Source organism: Sodiomyces alkalinus, assembly GCF_003711515.1.
Source record: "Sodiomyces alkalinus F11 unplaced genomic scaffold SODALscaffold_8, whole genome shotgun sequence".
NCBI classification, from domain to species: domain Eukaryota; kingdom Fungi; phylum Ascomycota; class Sordariomycetes; order Glomerellales; family Plectosphaerellaceae; genus Sodiomyces; species Sodiomyces alkalinus.
Genome location: NW_021167086.1, coordinates 50,181 through 67,943, shown reverse-complemented (window position 1 = coordinate 67,943; position 17,763 = coordinate 50,181). Strand labels below are relative to the sequence as shown.

At 48.7% G+C, this 17,763-nt stretch overlaps 7 protein-coding genes across 7 annotated transcripts; 3 read left to right on the top strand and 4 right to left on the bottom strand.

The window, feature by feature from the left end:
* The first annotated feature begins 85 nt into the window (after positions 1-85).
* SODALDRAFT_334894 (hypothetical protein) lies at positions 86-1,269 on the top strand. Its single transcript, XM_028612322.1, has 3 exons — positions 86-554; positions 725-836; positions 940-1,269. The coding sequence occupies exons 1-3, from the start codon at positions 413-415 to the stop codon at positions 977-979; spliced, it is 294 nt and encodes a 97-aa protein (XP_028464499.1). The 5' UTR covers positions 86-412; the 3' UTR covers positions 980-1,269.
* On the bottom strand, positions 1,090-3,041 carry SODALDRAFT_334893 (phosphoglycerate kinase). The gene is made up of 3 exons (XM_028612321.1): positions 2,935-3,041; positions 2,313-2,733; positions 1,090-2,203 (listed from the first exon to the last, which is right to left on the bottom strand). The coding sequence occupies exons 1-3, from the start codon at positions 2,998-3,000 to the stop codon at positions 1,437-1,439; spliced, it is 1,254 nt and encodes a 417-aa protein (XP_028464498.1). The 5' UTR covers positions 3,001-3,041; the 3' UTR covers positions 1,090-1,436.
* A 353-nt stretch (positions 3,042-3,394) lies between these two features.
* SODALDRAFT_361507 (hypothetical protein) lies at positions 3,395-3,656 on the top strand (the record flags this gene model as incomplete). The annotated part of the gene is made up of 2 exons (XM_028614378.1): positions 3,395-3,450; positions 3,551-3,656. The coding sequence occupies 2 exons, from the start codon at positions 3,395-3,397 to the stop codon at positions 3,654-3,656; spliced, it is 162 nt and encodes a 53-aa protein (XP_028464497.1).
* A 701-nt stretch (positions 3,657-4,357) lies between these two features.
* Positions 4,358-5,594, bottom strand: SODALDRAFT_280926 (vacuolar membrane protein; the record flags this gene model as incomplete). Its single annotated transcript, XM_028608264.1, has 4 exons — positions 4,358-4,474; positions 4,592-5,136; positions 5,240-5,330; positions 5,526-5,594. The coding sequence occupies 4 exons, from the start codon at positions 5,592-5,594 to the stop codon at positions 4,358-4,360; spliced, it is 822 nt and encodes a 273-aa protein (XP_028464496.1).
* A 7,399-nt stretch (positions 5,595-12,993) lies between these two features.
* Positions 12,994-15,187, bottom strand: SODALDRAFT_351966 (hypothetical protein; the record flags this gene model as incomplete). The annotated part of the gene is made up of 1 exon (XM_028613566.1): positions 12,994-15,187. The coding sequence occupies exon 1, from the start codon at positions 15,151-15,153 to the stop codon at positions 12,994-12,996; it is 2,160 nt and encodes a 719-aa protein (XP_028464495.1). The 5' UTR covers positions 15,154-15,187.
* Positions 15,188-15,429: 242 nt separating this feature from the next.
* On the top strand, positions 15,430-16,958 carry SODALDRAFT_314169 (hypothetical protein). The gene is made up of 3 exons (XM_028609254.1): positions 15,430-15,587; positions 15,658-15,969; positions 16,029-16,958. The coding sequence occupies exons 1-3, from the start codon at positions 15,494-15,496 to the stop codon at positions 16,811-16,813; spliced, it is 1,191 nt and encodes a 396-aa protein (XP_028464494.1). The 5' UTR covers positions 15,430-15,493; the 3' UTR covers positions 16,814-16,958.
* Positions 16,959-17,211: 253 nt separating this feature from the next.
* Positions 17,212-17,525, bottom strand: SODALDRAFT_361502 (DNA directed RNA polymerase; the record flags this gene model as incomplete). The annotated part of the gene is made up of 2 exons (XM_028614377.1): positions 17,212-17,236; positions 17,305-17,525. 2 exons carry the CDS (start codon positions 17,523-17,525, stop codon positions 17,212-17,214), a joined length of 246 nt encoding a protein of 81 aa, XP_028464493.1.
* Between the last annotated feature and the right edge of the window lie 238 nt (positions 17,526-17,763).

Genomic DNA, 17,763 nt, shown 5'->3' with positions numbered 1-17,763 from the left:
CCTTTCTTCGTCCTGTCCATCACGACTTGAACCGAGTGAAGATGTTGATGCACGGACCAAGTTGCTCTCGCATGAGGTTCTGAGTAAGGACGACGGGAGGTGGGTACGGGTACGTACTGCTTTGCAACCTGCCTTCACGACCTGTCGGTACTTCGAACTTTGTACACTACAGCCAGAGCTCTCCTTCGCAACTGGCACTGCATCCTCCTAGATCGCATCATCCTTCAACCTTCAACCTCCACGACGTCTTCTTCCCAATTCCCACCCCACGATCACCATTTCCCCGTCTGCCTACTACGTCGCAGAACACAGAGACGAAACACTCAACACAGCTTCGACCATAGCGCGAACAACAAAACACAAAAACCCGAGTCCCGTCTAATATCCGTTTGAGAGCCCCCTCCTAGACAAAATGGCATCCTCAGACAGCAAGGCCACCACCACACAAGAAAAGGCGCCGACCCAGCAGCAGTCCAAGCCCGAGGAGGAGCAGAAGCCCTCCAACGCGGCGGTGCTAGGAGAGGACGACGAGTTTGAGGATTTCCCCGTCGACGGTACGCTGCGTCTATTTCCTTCCGCTACCTTTCACGTTTCTTTTTTTGGGTTTTTTTTTTGGCCTTCGTATCCATCTGCCCATCCGCCCATCCGCCCAACCAAGAATTCCCGCCCTTGTCCCGACCTATTCTCGTACTCAAAGAGGAGAGAGCTAACGTTTGAACCGCAGACTGGGCCGAGGAAGAAACCGAAGCGGCCGGCGGCAACAACACAACGCAGCATCTCTGGGAGGAGAGCTGGGACGATGACGATACCACCGATGACTTTTCCACACAGCTGAAGTCTGTTTTTCCTTCTTGCCCCGACCTTTACTTGCGTCGAAAACCACACCCCCTATGTCCCAAGAATTGCTGTGTCGAGTACAATCGCTAACGCCCATCACAGGGAGGAACTCAAGAAGGTCGAGGCGTCGAAGCGACGATGACTGCTTATCCGCCTGGCACACGGGGGAAGCGGAAGAGCAGAATTCACGCCACGGAGAATAGATCGGGCTAGATGGCATCATGGCCTTGAAGCATAGACTACGAGGCCCGGATAGGGAAATTCAATGTCCTTTATTGCAATGGCAAACATACATACAACACCTAACTCGTAAAGACCCACGAGTCATGAGTTCTGGTTTGTGCTGTTCTACTTGAAGTGATGGTCAAGGCTTTCTTCCTTTTTCTTCTCTCTCTTTTTTGCTTTTCATTATCTTATTCAGCTACGTGACGTTATTTTAAGGATCCGGACTGTTTGCCGGAGAAAAGCCATCTCATCAAAGGCTAGGCCTCGTCTCATCCATTCGTCTGGTTCGATCTTTTTCCACAGTCGGCGGAAGAACCCTCGTTCATCAGACCCCGGCCACGATCATGACTACCACCTAAGGAGGTCCAAATTGTTTACTTACTCGACAGGGCGACAACACCGGGCAGGGCCTTGCCCTCGAGAAGCTCCAGGGAAGCGCCGCCGCCGGTGGAGACGTGGCTGAGCTTATCCTCGACACCGTACTTGGCGGCAACGGTGGCCGTGTCACCGCCACCAATGATGACAATCTTGCCCTCCTCCGAAGCCGCCACGGCGGCGTCAAGCGTGGCCTTGGTGCCGTTGGCGAACTTGTCAAACTCGAAGACGCCGGCCGGGCCGTTCCACAGGATGGTCTTGGCCTCCTGGATGGCCTCCTTGTAGAGCTCGATGCTCTTGGCTCCGCAGTCGAGGCCCATCCAGCCGTCGGGGATGCCCGACTCGTCCGTGGCGAAGCTCGTCTTGGCGTCCTTGTCGAACTTGTCGGCCGTGATGTAGTCCACGGGCAGGACCACCTTGACGTTGTTGGCCTTGGCCTTCTCCATCAGCTTGCCGACCGTCTTGGCGCCGTTCTCATCGAAGAGCGAGTCGCCGATGGAGACGCCATAGAGCGTCTTCTTGAATGTGAAGGACATGCCGCCGCAGATGATGAGCGTGTTGACCTTGTCGAGGAGGTTGTCGATGAGCTGGATCTTGTCCGAGACCTTGGCGCCGCCCAGGATGGCCAGGAAAGGACGCTGGGGGTTCTCGAGAGCCTTGGCAAAGTAGTCGAGCTCCTTCTTCATGAGGAAACCGGCCGCCTTCTGCGGCAACTCGACACCGACCATGGACGAGTGGGCGCGGTGCGCAGTGCCGAAAGCATCGTCTAGGTCGAACGCATCAGCATGTGGCGGACCACGGGAACAAAAAGAGAGGTACAGAAGAGGTAAAGACGAGGTAGGAGACGGAAAGCGCAAGACAAAGGGGCTACATACTGACGTAGATGTCGCCGAGAGCGGTCAGACCCTTGCGGAAGTCCTCGACCTTGGCCTTGTCGGCCTTGACCTTGTTGCCATCCTTATCCTTGGAGGAACCCTCCTCCTCGGCGTGGAAGCGCAGGTTCTCCAGCAGGACGACCTGGCCGCCCTCGGCCTTGTTGACGATCTCCTCAACCTCCGGGCCGACGCAATCGGGGGCGAAAATGACCGACTTGCCCAGCAACTTCTCCAGCTCGGGGACGACGGGCTTGAGGCTGTACTTCTCGTTCACCTTGCCATCGGGGCGGCCCAGGTGGGACATGAGGATGACGGCCTTGGCGCCATTCTCGATGGCGTACTTGATGGTGGGAAGAGCACCGACAATGCGCTGGTTGTTGGTGATCTTCTTTTCGGCATCGAGGGGGACGTTGAAGTCGACCTGGCGGAGTGGAAGAACAATGTCAGCTTGATTTCATTGGCATATCTTTCATATTCCAATGGTCCCGTTTTCCACAGAACCCCTCCTTCTTTCTCCTTCGCCATCATGCTCCTCCTACTCTCGTCTCAACCCAAGGAGGAGGGCTCCAATCAACGCAATAAGGCCGGATGAACAAAACGTATCGAATTGCCAAAGACTCACCCGAATCAGGACGCGCTTGTCCTTGAGATCGACGTCGGTAATGGAGAGCTTGTTGGCGAGAGACATTTTGGATGAAGAGGGGCGGGGTATCTTCTGGCGTAAAGGACGAGAGTGCTGCGGGATATGGGGGGACGTATTATTGTAAGTGAAATTGAGGGGTTTTCGTAAGAAGAAAGAAGAAACCCAATAAGAAGAGAAAAAGAACGCAGCTGTTTTTGAGATGGCGATGGAAGGAGAGGGAGGGTGGGAGGTGGGAGGCTCGACTTTTATGGTATGGTGGGGTGATTTGATAGTACGAAGTACCTTATTTAATCACTTTCCAAGACTTCCAGGTTCTTACGACTTATTGTCCCGCAGGTCGGTCCTGCCTGCACTCTGTTCTGCACTCTGCACTGCGAGTAACGGAGTAGGTAGGGAGTAGGTGGGGGAGGAGCAAGATCGAATGGAGGGGTAATGGCCCATGGGTAACACCTTCCATCAGATCCGCAGCTTGGGCCCCATCATCAGGACCCCATAGTACTGTTAGTATCCGTAGGTACACCCGAATATGGAGTAATTATATTTGACCAGTGATTTCCTACTTGTACATGGCATTATAAGACGATGCCATTTTCAGCGCCCCACCCAAAGCTCTTGTCGAGAATGCAACCAACCCCAATTGGATTCTCGATCCTGCGCCGTCACCCTCTCAGTCCCGGTATCAGCCGTCATTCCGACCCTAAACCGATCTCTCCCGTCGTTCGCTCGGGATTTACCTCTCGCACTAGTAAACGAAAGGCTGATTGTCCGGGGCAACTGCGAAAGTTGATGCGTCATTGTCAAGAGATGCACCATCGTGTCTTCTTAGGGCGTCTGTACTGGTACATCAGACATCAGCAATGAACTCGGTTACAGAGAGCTGGAGACAATTAGAAAATCCATCAGAAGGCAAAGAGTACCATTGACAGCCATCTAAAATACTATACCAAAGGAAATATCAATTCTTTCTAAACACTGCCCTTGTCAATGAAGAGGCAGGGACATGCCCATCGTGTTGCCGAGGCAAAACAAAAAGAAGAGAACAAAAAAAAAGAGAAAAAAAAAAAAGGAGGAAAAAAGAAAGTATAAGTGAACCGTCATTACCGCCCACCGTCGAACGCCTGTCCCAAACCCAGGTAGAGTGCACAGCAAAAGAGAAATTTAGAGACTCGCGACAAGCAACTCTAAGCTGGACATCAAGCCAAACGAACCGTAGGCACCCAGGCCGAGAAGAATCCGTAGCACCGTAGCAATGCAAAGACAAAAACGCCCCGAAATATGATCTTGACCAGTGCAGGCACTTTAGTCTGATTGCCCTAGTCCGTGGCCATGCCCTGAATCCGATAACCTCAGTTGAAAGAAGCGAAAGAAGAGATAGGTCAAAGCTTTTATAAGTCGAGAACTTTTAAGAAAGACGAATGTCGGAAGGTCCGTTTTGGCTTGTTCGCATGTCGACATCTTCAGCCGAGTTGGTCAGAGAGAGGTATGCCGTCCAAGCAATACCGACAGTAGAGACGAAGGGCTGTACAACGTGGGGAGGGAGGGCTCCATGTCAGCCACTTGTCCGTTGAATACGAAACGATACGAGACAACTGAACCAGAAACCTGATACAGGGCAACAGAGAACTGAAAGACTCACCAGCTGGAACTGCACCGGCATCAGGCGAAAGTTGATGACCTGCACGGCGGGCCATAGCAGGAAGTTGGCCTTGAGCGTCGGGACGTACATGTCGCGAAGCTTGTTGCAGACGGCCCTGCGGCCGCCCCCCTCGGCGACGGTCATGACGGTAAAGAAGCAGGCGATACCGAGCGGCGCGAACACGAGCTGGTCGAACGCCACCCGCTTCATCGCCGGCCCGAACGCCGCCTCCTTGGTGATGGGGAACGCCTTCGACAGGAACTTGAACCACTTGAACTGCACGGGGGCCATGCCGAAGCCGTAGGCCATGAAGCGGGTGAGGCGCTCAAAGTCGAAGGGCGGCGGCAGCAGCTTCGACTCGGGGATCAGGTCGCGGTCGAGCATCGGATTCTTCCGGTCGAGTTCGTGGATCTCGATGGCGATGTCGTCGTCTTTGCCTACGCCGCCGGGTTTTCGGAGGGCTGTCTGGCGGAGGATTGTGATGGTTTGGGCGGTCGTGTCGGCGATGCCACCCAAGATGGCGTTGGTGACCATCATCGTGAGGACTACTCGAGGTGGTGCTATCCGTCAGCTTTTATTCTTATTCTCTTCCATCTAGCGGACAATCCAAGGAAGACCAAAAGACGATGGGGGAGGAAGGAAACATACGCGGTCGTTCTTCATAGTAGGCGTTGAACCGTGCGGTCAGCCTAGCGAGGAGGGCCATTTCGATGAAGAATATGATGGCGTGCAACAAAGGCTACAATGTGACGAGAAGAGAAGACCGGGTTAGCACAAGAGTGATGATGGCTTCCTGAATGCTGTAAACAAATTACGTCGACAGGAAATAAAATGGGAAGGAACAAAAAAAGCATGAAACGCGAAGAAGGAACACGACGGAAGGTAGTGCGATGCTATGTCGAGGTACCCTGTGTTCTGAGTGGGGAAACCGTACCAGACGCCCGTAGATGTATTTGCTGTTAATGACCCGAGCGAGGCGACGCCGCGACAGTTCCCAAGACATGTTGAAGGGTGGTGTGTGCTCTGAGAAGCGGAACAAAACCGGAGAATATGATGATCTTGCTGCTCTTTTTCCCACCACGTTCGACGTTGATGTTTGGGAAGGGAATGTGAAGTGCGTTCCCGGTTTCCTTGTCGAGGGGGCAAAAGCGATGAGGATTTGATGACGAAAGAGGGCTGTTCGGAATGGGGAGAAACGTGTCGCCGCCAAGGGGTCCCACAATGTGATTGTGGTCGGTGGCTGGTGGCTGGTGGCCCTGCGTCGACAGAGATTTCAACAACAAAAAAAAAAAAAAAAAAAAAAGAGATGCTGGATTGAATATAGGGTTGAAGAAATGGTCGAATTGTCGACTGCTATTTGTATTGTAATGTCTTTCGGTAGGACAGGAAGGCTATAAAAAGGTGAGGAAAATGATGATGATTAGAGAGGAGGGCGGGAAATAGAGAACGAGAAAAGGAGGGGACCATAAGAAAGGGTGTCCTGTTGCGGACTAGAGCGCCCAGTCGCGCCAAACATCCTGTGCACAATGCTTTATTACCTAGGTAGCTGAGGTAGCGCCTTGGACAACTCGGCGCTGTGGGGTTGTTTGACCACAAGGTTCAATGTACTCTGTACCTTAAGGTGATTACGGATACCTTGCAAGTCTCCCGAGATAATTTTAGTTTGGTCTTAAATAGCGCTGCCAAACAGTGGGTTAAGTAATGCTTAATTAAGGGAAGATCCCTCGAGCTAGCTATAGGCGGAGGAGTTTAGGCTATAATAGGCTACTCTAGGGCAGGTCACCTAATCTACCCTATAACCCGTCCAACTCGATAGCAGCTTATCCCTAAGCTGGATAACTTAATAGAACCTGTAAAACCACACCAGAAAACCTCTATAAACCCTAAATCCTGCTATCGTGATACCCTTAAAAACCACTGCCGATATCCTCCTCTTCCAGTATACGTATATAATATAACGGGGCTACTTGTAAATTAATTATCTGAATCCCGTTAATCTACGTCCTAACTGATACTCTCTTCCTCTAAGCATTAGCCGCTATAATATCTCTATCCCGTAAATAGTATAGTCTTACTATAACGGGCTTAAGGTAGTCGATATATATCTTTCTATAGTTATCTTTCTCCACTTAGCGTAGCGGATACTCTAGCTATATTGTGGTCCACTAAGATACCGGAGACGCCGCCTTAAATAGCCTATACGGACCGACCTAAGTCGGGTTAAACTTCGAAATCGATTTACCTAACTTATCCGCTAATTCCTATATAAGTATACTAGGGTGTATTTTCCGCGCGACTTATAGTAAAGGTATTTCGTCCCTATCTATTATCCTAATATCGAACCGGTTATATCGAAGTTAACGCTTATCTTAATCCTCTATCAGAATATCTAAGGACGTAAAGTGATAAAACCCGTCCAGGTCCAATAATACCTCTAGATACTCTTCTAGCTTAATAACGCGTAGAAGAGTCCCCCGTTTAGTTAGGAAGTATTATCGTAGTGTCGTGTATAAGGTATCCATCCCTCTATCACGGTACTCTTAAGCCTACTCTAAGTCCTCGCTCTCCACTATAGCGTTATCGCTATAAAAGGGGCTAAAACCGAATATAGCCCTCGCTAGTAAGGTGCTAATCACCGCTAGGTAACTAGTATTTAGTCTTTACGCGATATTAGGCACCTCTAAATACTATCGGGAAACGTCTCCCCTTATCTTCTTATTAGGCGAACACGATATAGCGTATTTTCGTAGCTATACTTTTACTAACTTAACTACGCTTTCTAGTAGGCCTATCGAGTTTAGGTATAAAACTAGCCCGAAAATTATCGTCGAGCTATAAAAACGGGTAATAGCCTCTAATATAATATTCTTAAAATATAATCCGTTATCGTAGTAAAAGAACTTAGGCCACCCGAAAACTACTACTATCCTAGTACATAGCTTATTATAAACTAACACCGTATCTACCACCGCTATCGGGAATAACAGGATACAGCGTATTATATAGTCGATTAGTACTAAAATATACCGATCTCTATCTTAGGAGGGCGCTAAGATTAGTCCTATAAAGTCTATACCCACTAACTTAAAAGGATAAGAGACTATAACGCGTCCTAGCGGAAGTTTCGGTAATCGAGGCGAAATTTACTAATAGACTTCATAAAAGCGAACGTAAGTTATTAAATCTTTTACTCTATTAGGCTAATAGTATCTGCCCTTGAAGTTCGCTAATATAATCTTAATACTATAATATCCGCTATCGTTATAAAAACGCCTTAGGATTTTCACTATATCCTAGCGGGAGATATAATATACTAGCGAATCGTCTAACTCCACCTTATATAGATAAATACCGTAGATATAATATATATCGCTAATATATATAATCACGCGACGCTATTATTTATTCTCCTTAGTAAAACTATCCGGGTCTAGAATAATACGGCGAATAACCTACCCGTACTATTCACCTAAACCCTATATTCTAAGGAGCTATCGTAGCAAATCTTACCTTATCTCCTATAAGATATCCGTAGGCCCTGCTATAGGCCGTAGTAATACCGACCGCTTCCGTAAATCCTCTAATATAGCTATACTAGCATCTAAAGTACTGATCTAATTGCCGAGCTATATCCCTCCTTTACCTAATTTAAAGAGCGATTTATCCCGAGTCGGCTTAGTTGAAGTTAATATAAGCCTATCCGGAGTAATAACGGTGAGTTAGCCTTCCTTAAAGGAGTATTCTAACGCCTAGCGCCTCTAAAATAGTCTCGGGTTATCCTAAACCCTTACGGGTATACGGCTAAGACCGTCCGTAACTTTAATAACCTTTTATATATTTAAATAGTGGATATAGATATAATCGAATTCTATAAGCTTCTCTAACCACTTAAGAAGCTTAGTCTATATTTCGGTAAATTTATTTATAGATTATATAAGGCTAAGATAATCTATATATACTATCACGGGGTAAGGACTAGACAGTATAAGCCACTATATCTCCTAAAGCGCCCGTAGGACGGCGAGGGTCTCTTTTTCCGGTATAGTATAGCGACATTTAGCCTCTATAAGACTAAACGATATAAACTAAATCACTTTAACGGAGCTCTAGTTCTTATTAGTAATTTATAAACTCGCCGGGAATCGATTACTATCTAGTTATAGCAGCACCGCTCCTAAGCCATAGTTAGATATATCCGCTAAGATATAAAACTATACTCTGTCGACTACTCCAAAAATCACCCTATACTAAATCTTTTCACAGAGTTTCTAAAGAGCCTCCGCCTACTCTTATCCCTAGGCCGGTGTTACTCTTCGGACACACTACTTACGAATACTTAGCTTACTAAGCGGGGTAGTAGTAAGTATATATTCCTAAAAGGCGTCCTTAATAATATCTTCGAGCCCCGCTCGGCCTAGGATAAATTTCCGAAAAGGCGGGGTGTATTATAAGAGAGGCTAAATCTCTTCCCAGGATATTAGGGGCGCCTATAAGAACTTATAAGCGAAGTCTAAAAACTTATCGCGATATTTATAGCTAGGTCGAATTCGTCTATTATATATATATATACCTACCGGGTCTAGGTAGTTAAGGAAGAAGTGATATTTCTTTATAGAGAGGCCGATCAGTCCCTAGACTACTCTAGGAAAATAATATACCTAAAGGTAAATAAAGTGTTAAAAGAAATTAGTACTGCTTATATTATGGTTATTGATATAGATAAAAAGTTTTATCTCTAGTTCACGTATATATCCTAGGATAGAAGGATAGTATATATTCGGATCTAGTATACCGTTTTTATCGTCGAAGAAGTCTCTAAAGATAAGGTTACCGAAATAAGCGTATATACTAGGGGAGCCTAAAAGACCTTACGGTATACGGGTATAATACCAGGTGCTATTAGGTCCGGTTACTATAAATAGGTCTCGCGAAGCCGGGTCGAGTTAGATACCCTAAAACCCGTTAAAGGCGTCGTAGCTAGAGTATACTATAGGGCGGCCCTATTACACGGAATCGATATCGGTTTCCAGATTATAATAAGGATAAGCAGGCCACTCTAAGGCGGCGTTAATAATTCGAAAATCATAGACTACTCGCAGGACTTCTTTCTCTCTAGGCTTTAGCGGGTAAAGAGTCGGCGCTACCTAAGGCGCTAAGAAAGCCTTTATAAGAATTCCGGCCCGCTCTATCTCGGGTATAGCACGCTTAGCGAATTCTCGCTATTAGTGCCTATATCGCTATTAACGCTATTTTAAAAGGGGTTAAGCGTCCGGTTTTAAAGTAATCCGGTATATAAGTCTAGGAGTAACTTTAATATCCTAGAGCGTAGTAGCGAAAACGTCTCGATAAGTATATAGAAGGACTTTTACTAAGCCCCTTTTCTTAGAAGTATCGGCTATAGAACCGATATCGATATTCGAGGTTTTAAACCAGCTTTTAGCCTTAGATAAAGAAATAAAGGCTAAATCTCGAAATATATAAAGAAAATCGAACCGGTATGGGGACCTCTTAATTTTTAAAAATCCTATATAAAGTGAATCTTAGGAGGGAGGCGCTAGGTTCGCGTAGTGATATTAGGGCGATAGTCTCGGAATACTTAATAATACTATAAGTAGTAGTATTTCTCCCTACTACTCTAGTATATATAGCTTATATTCCTCCTCTTCCTAAGGAGCGTCTAGCACCTTATCTTCTCCTATAGATTCGGAGGCTATCGCTGTAAGTATCTCGTCTTTACGTGCTTCCTAGGTCTCCCTTCGCTATTACTATTATTCCCTTAAGCCTTTTACCGGGTGATCTCGGAGAAGATATCCCTACCCGCCGTAACTAAAGCAGAAAACTCACTCTATATTTAAGGGGTATAAAAAAGCAGTCTTTAGACAGGTATTAGAAGAGGAAAAAGAAGCGTTAGGATTATATAGGCGGCTTTACGCTAGGCGAATACTAAGATCCGCTAACTTATAGATAACCGCGTTTATCTACTTTTTATAGGACTTACTAAACTTACTAATACCTTTTAGAGCTTCTACTATACTAAGGTTATTCGTACTATCCTTATCGTCTAAAAGGTCGGATATATCGTAAGTACCCTTAGCGACCTGAATAATAGTATATTTAATATTCTTAAATATAACGGACTTATCGAGAACTCCGTAGACCGTCTTACTAGAAGCTATAAGCCGGTCCTTAACTTATTCCCTAAGGTAGGAGTTAATCTTACTATCTACTATATACTCGTATAGGCGTTAGGCGAGGAGGAGATATAGCTCCGGGGATATAGGCTTTATATTTAACTTAAACGCTCTTTTAAGGTAGTCGATAAGCTACTCTTTAGCCTTTCGTTAGAATATAGAAACTTCTATAATCGCTTAGCCGTCTCGCTAGCTTATCTTATCCTTAAACTTAGCTTAGAACTTTATCTTAGTTTTCTCCTAACTATTACGGGTATCTGCGTCTAATATTTACCACTACGCCCGGGCGTGTCCGGCTAAATTAATACGTATTAACCGGAGTTTCTGCCTCTTCTTAGCCTCCGGAGAGATTCTATCTAAAAGTATATTAACGATATCTTTAATATCGCTTAGAAATTCCGTGGTTAGATAGGCTATACCCGTGCCGGTAAACTTAGACACGGCTCCGGCGGCCTATCCTACTTAGCTTGTTATATCGAAGGAGTTAAAAGGAGAAAAGTTTATTTATAAAGTAGCGGCTATAGTAGGAAAAGTCGCCGTGAAAGTCACTTCCGATAAAGAAGACGAATATTAAGGAGAGGGTTACCTCTATATAAAAAAGGGCTTAGTGATAAAAGGAGATATAGGAGTTATATTTATAAGAGTAATAGCAGGTTAACTCGACCTCTTAGACGAACTTAGTAATAGAATTTTTAACGCAGGTAAACTGTCTTATCCCTTAGATATAAGTAGCGGGAGAAATAACGGGTACTAGAAAGTAAGAAGAAGAAGGTATTTTAGCCGATATTAGCTAAATAAAAAGAGACTTATAATTTCTCTTATTAAGCTAGTATTTAAATTCTATAAAGTCGTAAAATAAAAGCTATCGAAGATAAAGAGGAGAAAAAGTAATAGAAGAGATTCCTCCACGACTATCAGGGGAAATATATTTATCTAGTCCTTAACTAAACGCGTTATAGCTTCTAAAACAACTTTATCTAATCGCTTCGTCTTTCCCTAGCTCTTTATAGCTAAGGAGTAACTTTATCTAATCGGCGTATACCGGCGAAGTCGCTAGCTCGCTCTTATCCTTATACCTAGGATAGGGAAAGAAGTACCCCGTCCTAGAATCCGTTCTTAGAAATCGCGGCTAATATTCTAAGGTTTAGCTAGCAACTTACGCCTAAACGCCGCCGTATCGCCCGAAAGAACTTTTGTCTTTAGACCTAAAAACGGAAGAGTCGGTTTTTAGTAGGATAAGGATTTCCTTTCCTAATACTAAGGCGATATCGCCCTAATAAAAGGTTAGTATAGTAAAGATATATCGGCTCTAATAGCTTTAAAGGTCACTCTCTCCTCCCGGGGAGAGAGGGTATCGTAATAAAGCTTCCCGAATTATTTTTATATCTATCCGAGCTTCTCTAAAACGCCGTCCAGGAGCCGTCCTCTAACGGTTATAACTCTAAAAACGCGTCTTTAGTAAAATTTTCTCTATTCACCGCGGTAGGTATATATTAAGAGGATTTAGCTTAGCTAGAAAGAATACCTCCTCTTTTATCTCCGCTACGAGGTATATCCCGAGAAACTTATAAGTCGAAAACACTTAGTAGATATCTACTAAGGTTTCTAAAGAAAGAAAAAGGGAATAAATAGTCGGTAAAGAGTTCGTTAAAAAGAGAATAAATAAATATATATAAGATAAGCCTAGCTAAAGTAAAATAGCTGGTTCCCTTATACTAACCACTATTTAAATAGCGCTACTAAATAGTGGGTTAAGTGATACTTAATTAAGGGAAGATCCCTCGAGCTAGCTATAGGCGGAGGAGTTTAGGCTATAGTGGGCTGCTCTAGGGCAGGTCAGGTGACCTGCCCTATAGTCTGTGTAAATGATTGTGAGAAGTAGTAATCCGATGGACGTCTCCGATGGACGGAGTACTTCCATTCCTACGAAGTACACTACTTGGTACTGTACCCACGAGCCGGCACAGTCTTAATGTGGGTCCGGCACTGGCCTTTACTCGCCTTTGACCTTGACTCCCCTTGACTCTGCAGGCCGTGTCCGTACTGGGTACCGCCTCGTCGGGATGATCGCAAGCCAGGGTCTCCATCCGTACATTAACGAGGTGACAGGGCTCGAGCTACAAGAACACATCCAGCAGAACAAGAGAAGAAAATGCTAAAAGAGTCAATGTTGTTGTAGTATCGCCGGCGACATGACCTATTATTCAAAGCTCAATCCTCCGTAAGCATCCGTGTCCAGTCAAACTTCCTCCATCCCTTCTTGAACCCTTCCACCCTCGGGTCTTCTCTCCTCCAACGACCCTGCTTCTTGATGACGTTCGGCGGCGCGTCCACGATGCCGCCCACGACTTCCCTCACGAAAAGGTCGCCCCGCGGCCACATGTCCGCATTCTCAATGATGTGCCCCAACCCGCCATCGAGGTTGAACCACACGTGAAAGTACGGCATCTCCTTGGCAATCGACCGCCGGAACGCCATCCGACCCAGGCCCTCCGCCGCCTTGGCCCCCGTGTCGATGACTTTCCGGTGCTGCGACCACTCCTCGTCCGCCGTCAGGAACGCCTCCCGGAAGTAGGCCGGCACCATGGCCCCGTCCTCGTACGGGATCGGCAGCGCCGTCATGGCCGCGTGCAGGTGTCGCTGCGGGGCCGCCGCGTTTTCGTAGAAGATGACGTCCTGGCCCCTCTCGTGGTACATCCTCGTCAGGGACTTCATGAAGTTGCGCATCTCCTCCCACTCGTCGTCGTCGCACTCGAGCAGGTTCTTGCGGTGCGCCAGGGGTACGATCACCGCGCCGCCCTCGCTGACCTCCGGCTCCGTCGGCAGCGTCATGTACACCCGCGTCCCGAGCGAGACGACCGGCGCGATGGGCAGCTGGCCTTTGTCTTCGTGGTAGCAGAGCGGGCAGTTTTCGAGGATGCGCGTCAGCTTCTGGTACTCGTTGACCGCCGTGTTCTTGAGGTTGATGTCCGACTTGTACACCCGCTTCGCCAGCTTGTCGGCGTTCTCGTCCATGTATTCGAGGTCGTCGTCGAACCGCGAGTCCTTGGCGATCCGTTCGGCCAACCTCATGCCCTCGCCTCCTGCTTGTCCGCGCGTCCGCCGCTCCTCGCGGACCATATCCTCGATCGACATGTCCTCATTCTCTTCGACTTGGCCTCGGTCCCGGCCCCTCTTGGTCTCGACTTGCTTGACCTCTGCCCGCGTGCCTGCCAGCATCCGGTTGTCCTGCACGCCGAGCACCACCGCCTGAGGCCCGTTCTTCGCGAAGCTGGCCGCAGCTTCGTTGTATTCCTTTTCCAGCTTTGCGGCGTCGGGCGCCCTGCGTAACTTGGCTTTGACCATTTGCGCCCGCAACCGGTTGAGCGTGGTCTGGTCCATCGGCGTCTGCATGGGAGGGTCGGGGATGACGGCCCCTTGGACAAGTTCCGCCGCGGAGCTTTCTGCTTCTCGCTTCTGCGTGGCTCGGTGCTTCTCCAGACGCTCGCGGTACAGGTCTCCCGTGGGCTGTTCTTTTCCGACGTAGCCTTCGCCGTATATCTTCCGCCTGTCTAGCTCCATCTTTTCTTCGCGAGCGTCGTCAAAATCTTCTAGGTCGCCGTACCGCTCAAGGGCCACGTCTTCCACCGAGCGCCCAGTCTGCTCTGCCGCGGTGCAGACAGCTCTGAGCTTCATCATCCTCCACTGTGATCCCTGGTCCCCGAACTTGTAGGTAACCTTCCGCTCGGCAGGGGCAGAGGGCATATCGTTGTCGAGGGGGTTGATGTTACTCAAGTCCCCGATGTCTCGATTGATTTCACGATCGTGCACCACACGAGGGGCTTCTTCCCGAGCCGGCCGTTCAGTAGCTTTGTCGCGACGCTGCACGTAGTCGACGTCCAGTGCCGAAGGCGCGGTCATCCAAGCATCCCTCGCGAGTGGCCCACGGTCGGCAGCAACCGCATCTGGCGTCTTTTCCTCGTCTGGCAATGGAAGCTGTTCCTTGGGATCCGGGACATTGGCAAATGTATTTTCTTCGGTGCTGGTTCGCCTCTTGCGTCGTGAACCGTGATCATCCTCGTCGTCTGAATGCCTGCGTCGCTTGTGTCTGTGGTTGTCATCATCGTCGGCGCGGCTTGACCGATGATGGCGATGCCGCTTTTCCTCCTCTTTGTCTTCGTCGCGGTGACTTGACTTGTGGCGATGATGCCTATCACGGTCTCGATCTCTGTCTCGGTGACGCTGGGAATCTCTGTCGCGGTCTTCGCGGTCGTGTCGGTGATGGTGTCGGTGCTTCTTCCTCTGTCTTCGCTCTTCCTTTTCACGCTCAATACGCTCCTTTTCTCCTTTCTCTGCAGCAAGCGCCTTTTCAAACTCATCCAGGCCGTCCATATTCGGTGCAGAAGTGTCAGCCGTGTTGTTGACCGGTGGGAATTTCTTCAATTTCCTGTACGGTAATTACGGAGTACCTACTTAGGGTACTTAAGCAGAGTGGCCCCATTCGCTCGTGCACTGACGTATGTGCTCTCTCAAGTACACGTAAGGTACCTAAGGTACGTAGCTACTCCATACGGTACGAGTACAGTATGCTTACCTTACAGTGTACACAGGCCCTGCAATGCCCCACGCGGGGCAGCTTCATCGAACTTTCCCTCCAAGCTCGTTTTGCAACGACCGGGTCTTCTTTTTCTCCCCGGCCCTCTCTTCAGTGTGCGCCCTCCAATTGCTACAGATGGCTTCCACATCCTCTTCTGCGCCCTCTTCAGAGGCAACGGGCTCGTCAACGGGCCCGTCGCCCGTCGCCATTGTCTGTGTCGGCATGGCTGGTATTTTCCCCTGCTCTGCGCTCGATGATCCTCATGGACCAGGATTGAGACTGATACATGGGTTGCATAGGCTCGGGCAAGACGACTTTCATGCGCCGCATCAACTCGTACCTCCATGGCAAAAACGACCCTCCTTATGTGATCAATCTCGATCCAGCTGTTCTCAACGTCCCTTTCGAGAGCAATATCGATATCCGCGACTCGGTCAACTACCAGGAAGTCATGAAGCAGTACAACCTAGGACCCAACGGAGGCATTCTCACTTCTTTGAACCTGTTCGCCACCAAAGTCGACCAGATCGTCAACCTTCTCGAAAAGAGAACAACACCAGATCCGAGCAATCCCCAGAAGAAACCCGTTCAACATATCCTCGTGGACACACGTGAGGCATCACCTCTCCCCCCCCTTCTTTCCATACGTCGTGAGCTAATACCCGTACAGCTGGACAGATTGAAGTCTTCGTCTGGTCCGCGAGCGGCACCATTCTTCTCGAGTCTTTCGCATCATCATTTCCGACAGTCATTGCCTACATAATCGACACCCCACGTACCGCCTCGACGAGCACATTCATCAGTAACATGCTCTACGCCTGCAGTATCCTCTACAAGACGAAATTGCCCATGATCCTCGTATTCAACAAGACGGACGTCAAGGATGCCAGCTTCGCAAAGGAATGGATGACAGATTTCGAAGCCTTCCAGGCCGCGCTGCAGGAGGAACAGGCAGGCGACGGCATGGGGGAGGGTGGTCCCGGAGGCTCCGGTTACATGAACAGCTTGGTCAGCTCGATGAGTCTGGTGTTGGAAGAATTCTACTCCCATCTGAGTTTCGTCCCCGTGAGCTCGCGGTTGGGCACCGGCATGGAGGAGTTCTTCGCGGCCGTGCAAGAAAAGGCCGAGGAGTTCAAACAAGACTACTTGCCCGAGTTGCAGCGCAGGAGACAAGAGCGGGACGAGCAGAGGCGGAAGGCAAGAGAAGAGGAGCTGGACAAGATGATGAAGGGCATGTCGGTGAATGCGGCCAAGGGTAAGGGTAAGGAGAAGGAGAAGGAGGGAGAGGAAGATGACATGGATGCGGGCGACGACGTGGACGACGATGATATCCCTGACGATGAAAACGACCGGGAAGGCCTGAAGTCAAGGTACGAGGCGGCGCTAACTTCGGAGGGAGACTCCATCATGGCGGATGCAAGCTTCGCGAAATATCTACACCAGCAGAGACGTTGATGTTGTCGACAACACTCCAGGGGGTTTAAAAAAATTGAAAGCAGGATACCGATCACATTGGCGTTTGAGGAAGGGGCACCAACTGCGCAAATGGATACCTAGGGCAGAAAAGAGTAAATACTGTGAAATGCGACATGACTGCGAAAATCAAATTCAGATGTCCCTGTTCAATGAACTAACACCATGCGCCCTGATGCCTGAAATTTACACACACAACGCCTCCCATATCTCTACTTCTCAAAAAGGTGATGTTTCCCGCCGCTTCTCCAATGCCCTAAGCCCCTGCGTACCTAAAAGCGATATGGCGACCCGTGACATCAGACGTGCATGACGTTAAAAGTAGCCGTCTTTGCTCTTCGGGAACGACCGAGGTAAAAAGATGTGATGTCGAAATGGTATCATCGCGCCTCGAACTGGACCATTCTGCGCAACTTTGTTAGCCATCGCAACGTCGTAGCCACCAGAGGCATAGCACATCTCCCTCCACTCACCTCTTGGTGCGCTCCTTGTAAAGAATGCGGCATCCACACTCCTTGCACCGAATGGCATCGCCGCGGCGCATCTGGAACTTCAGCCCGCAGTCACCGCATAGGTACTGCATCTGGGGGCCGACCTCGGCGGCGCCTCCACCGTAGGCATCGAAGGACTTGCCCACGGCTGCTGGGTTGGCGGCTTGGCTACCGGTCGGGACTTGGTAGGCTTCGCGAGACATGGTGGAAAGAAAGTATTTGCGTATCGGGAAATCGCTTCTTTCGTGTCTTTACTCGGGGGTTGGGAGTTGGATGTTAGGAGTTTGCTGCTTGTTGTGCAAGGAGGCGGGGGGCGTGAGTGTGATGGTTGTTCAACTTTTCTTCCAAAGAATGGAATCTACCCAAGGTACCATATGGCTGAACTGATAAATGGGACCGGGTGGGGACGATTTCTTTTAGCTCATAGATATTTGATTGGTC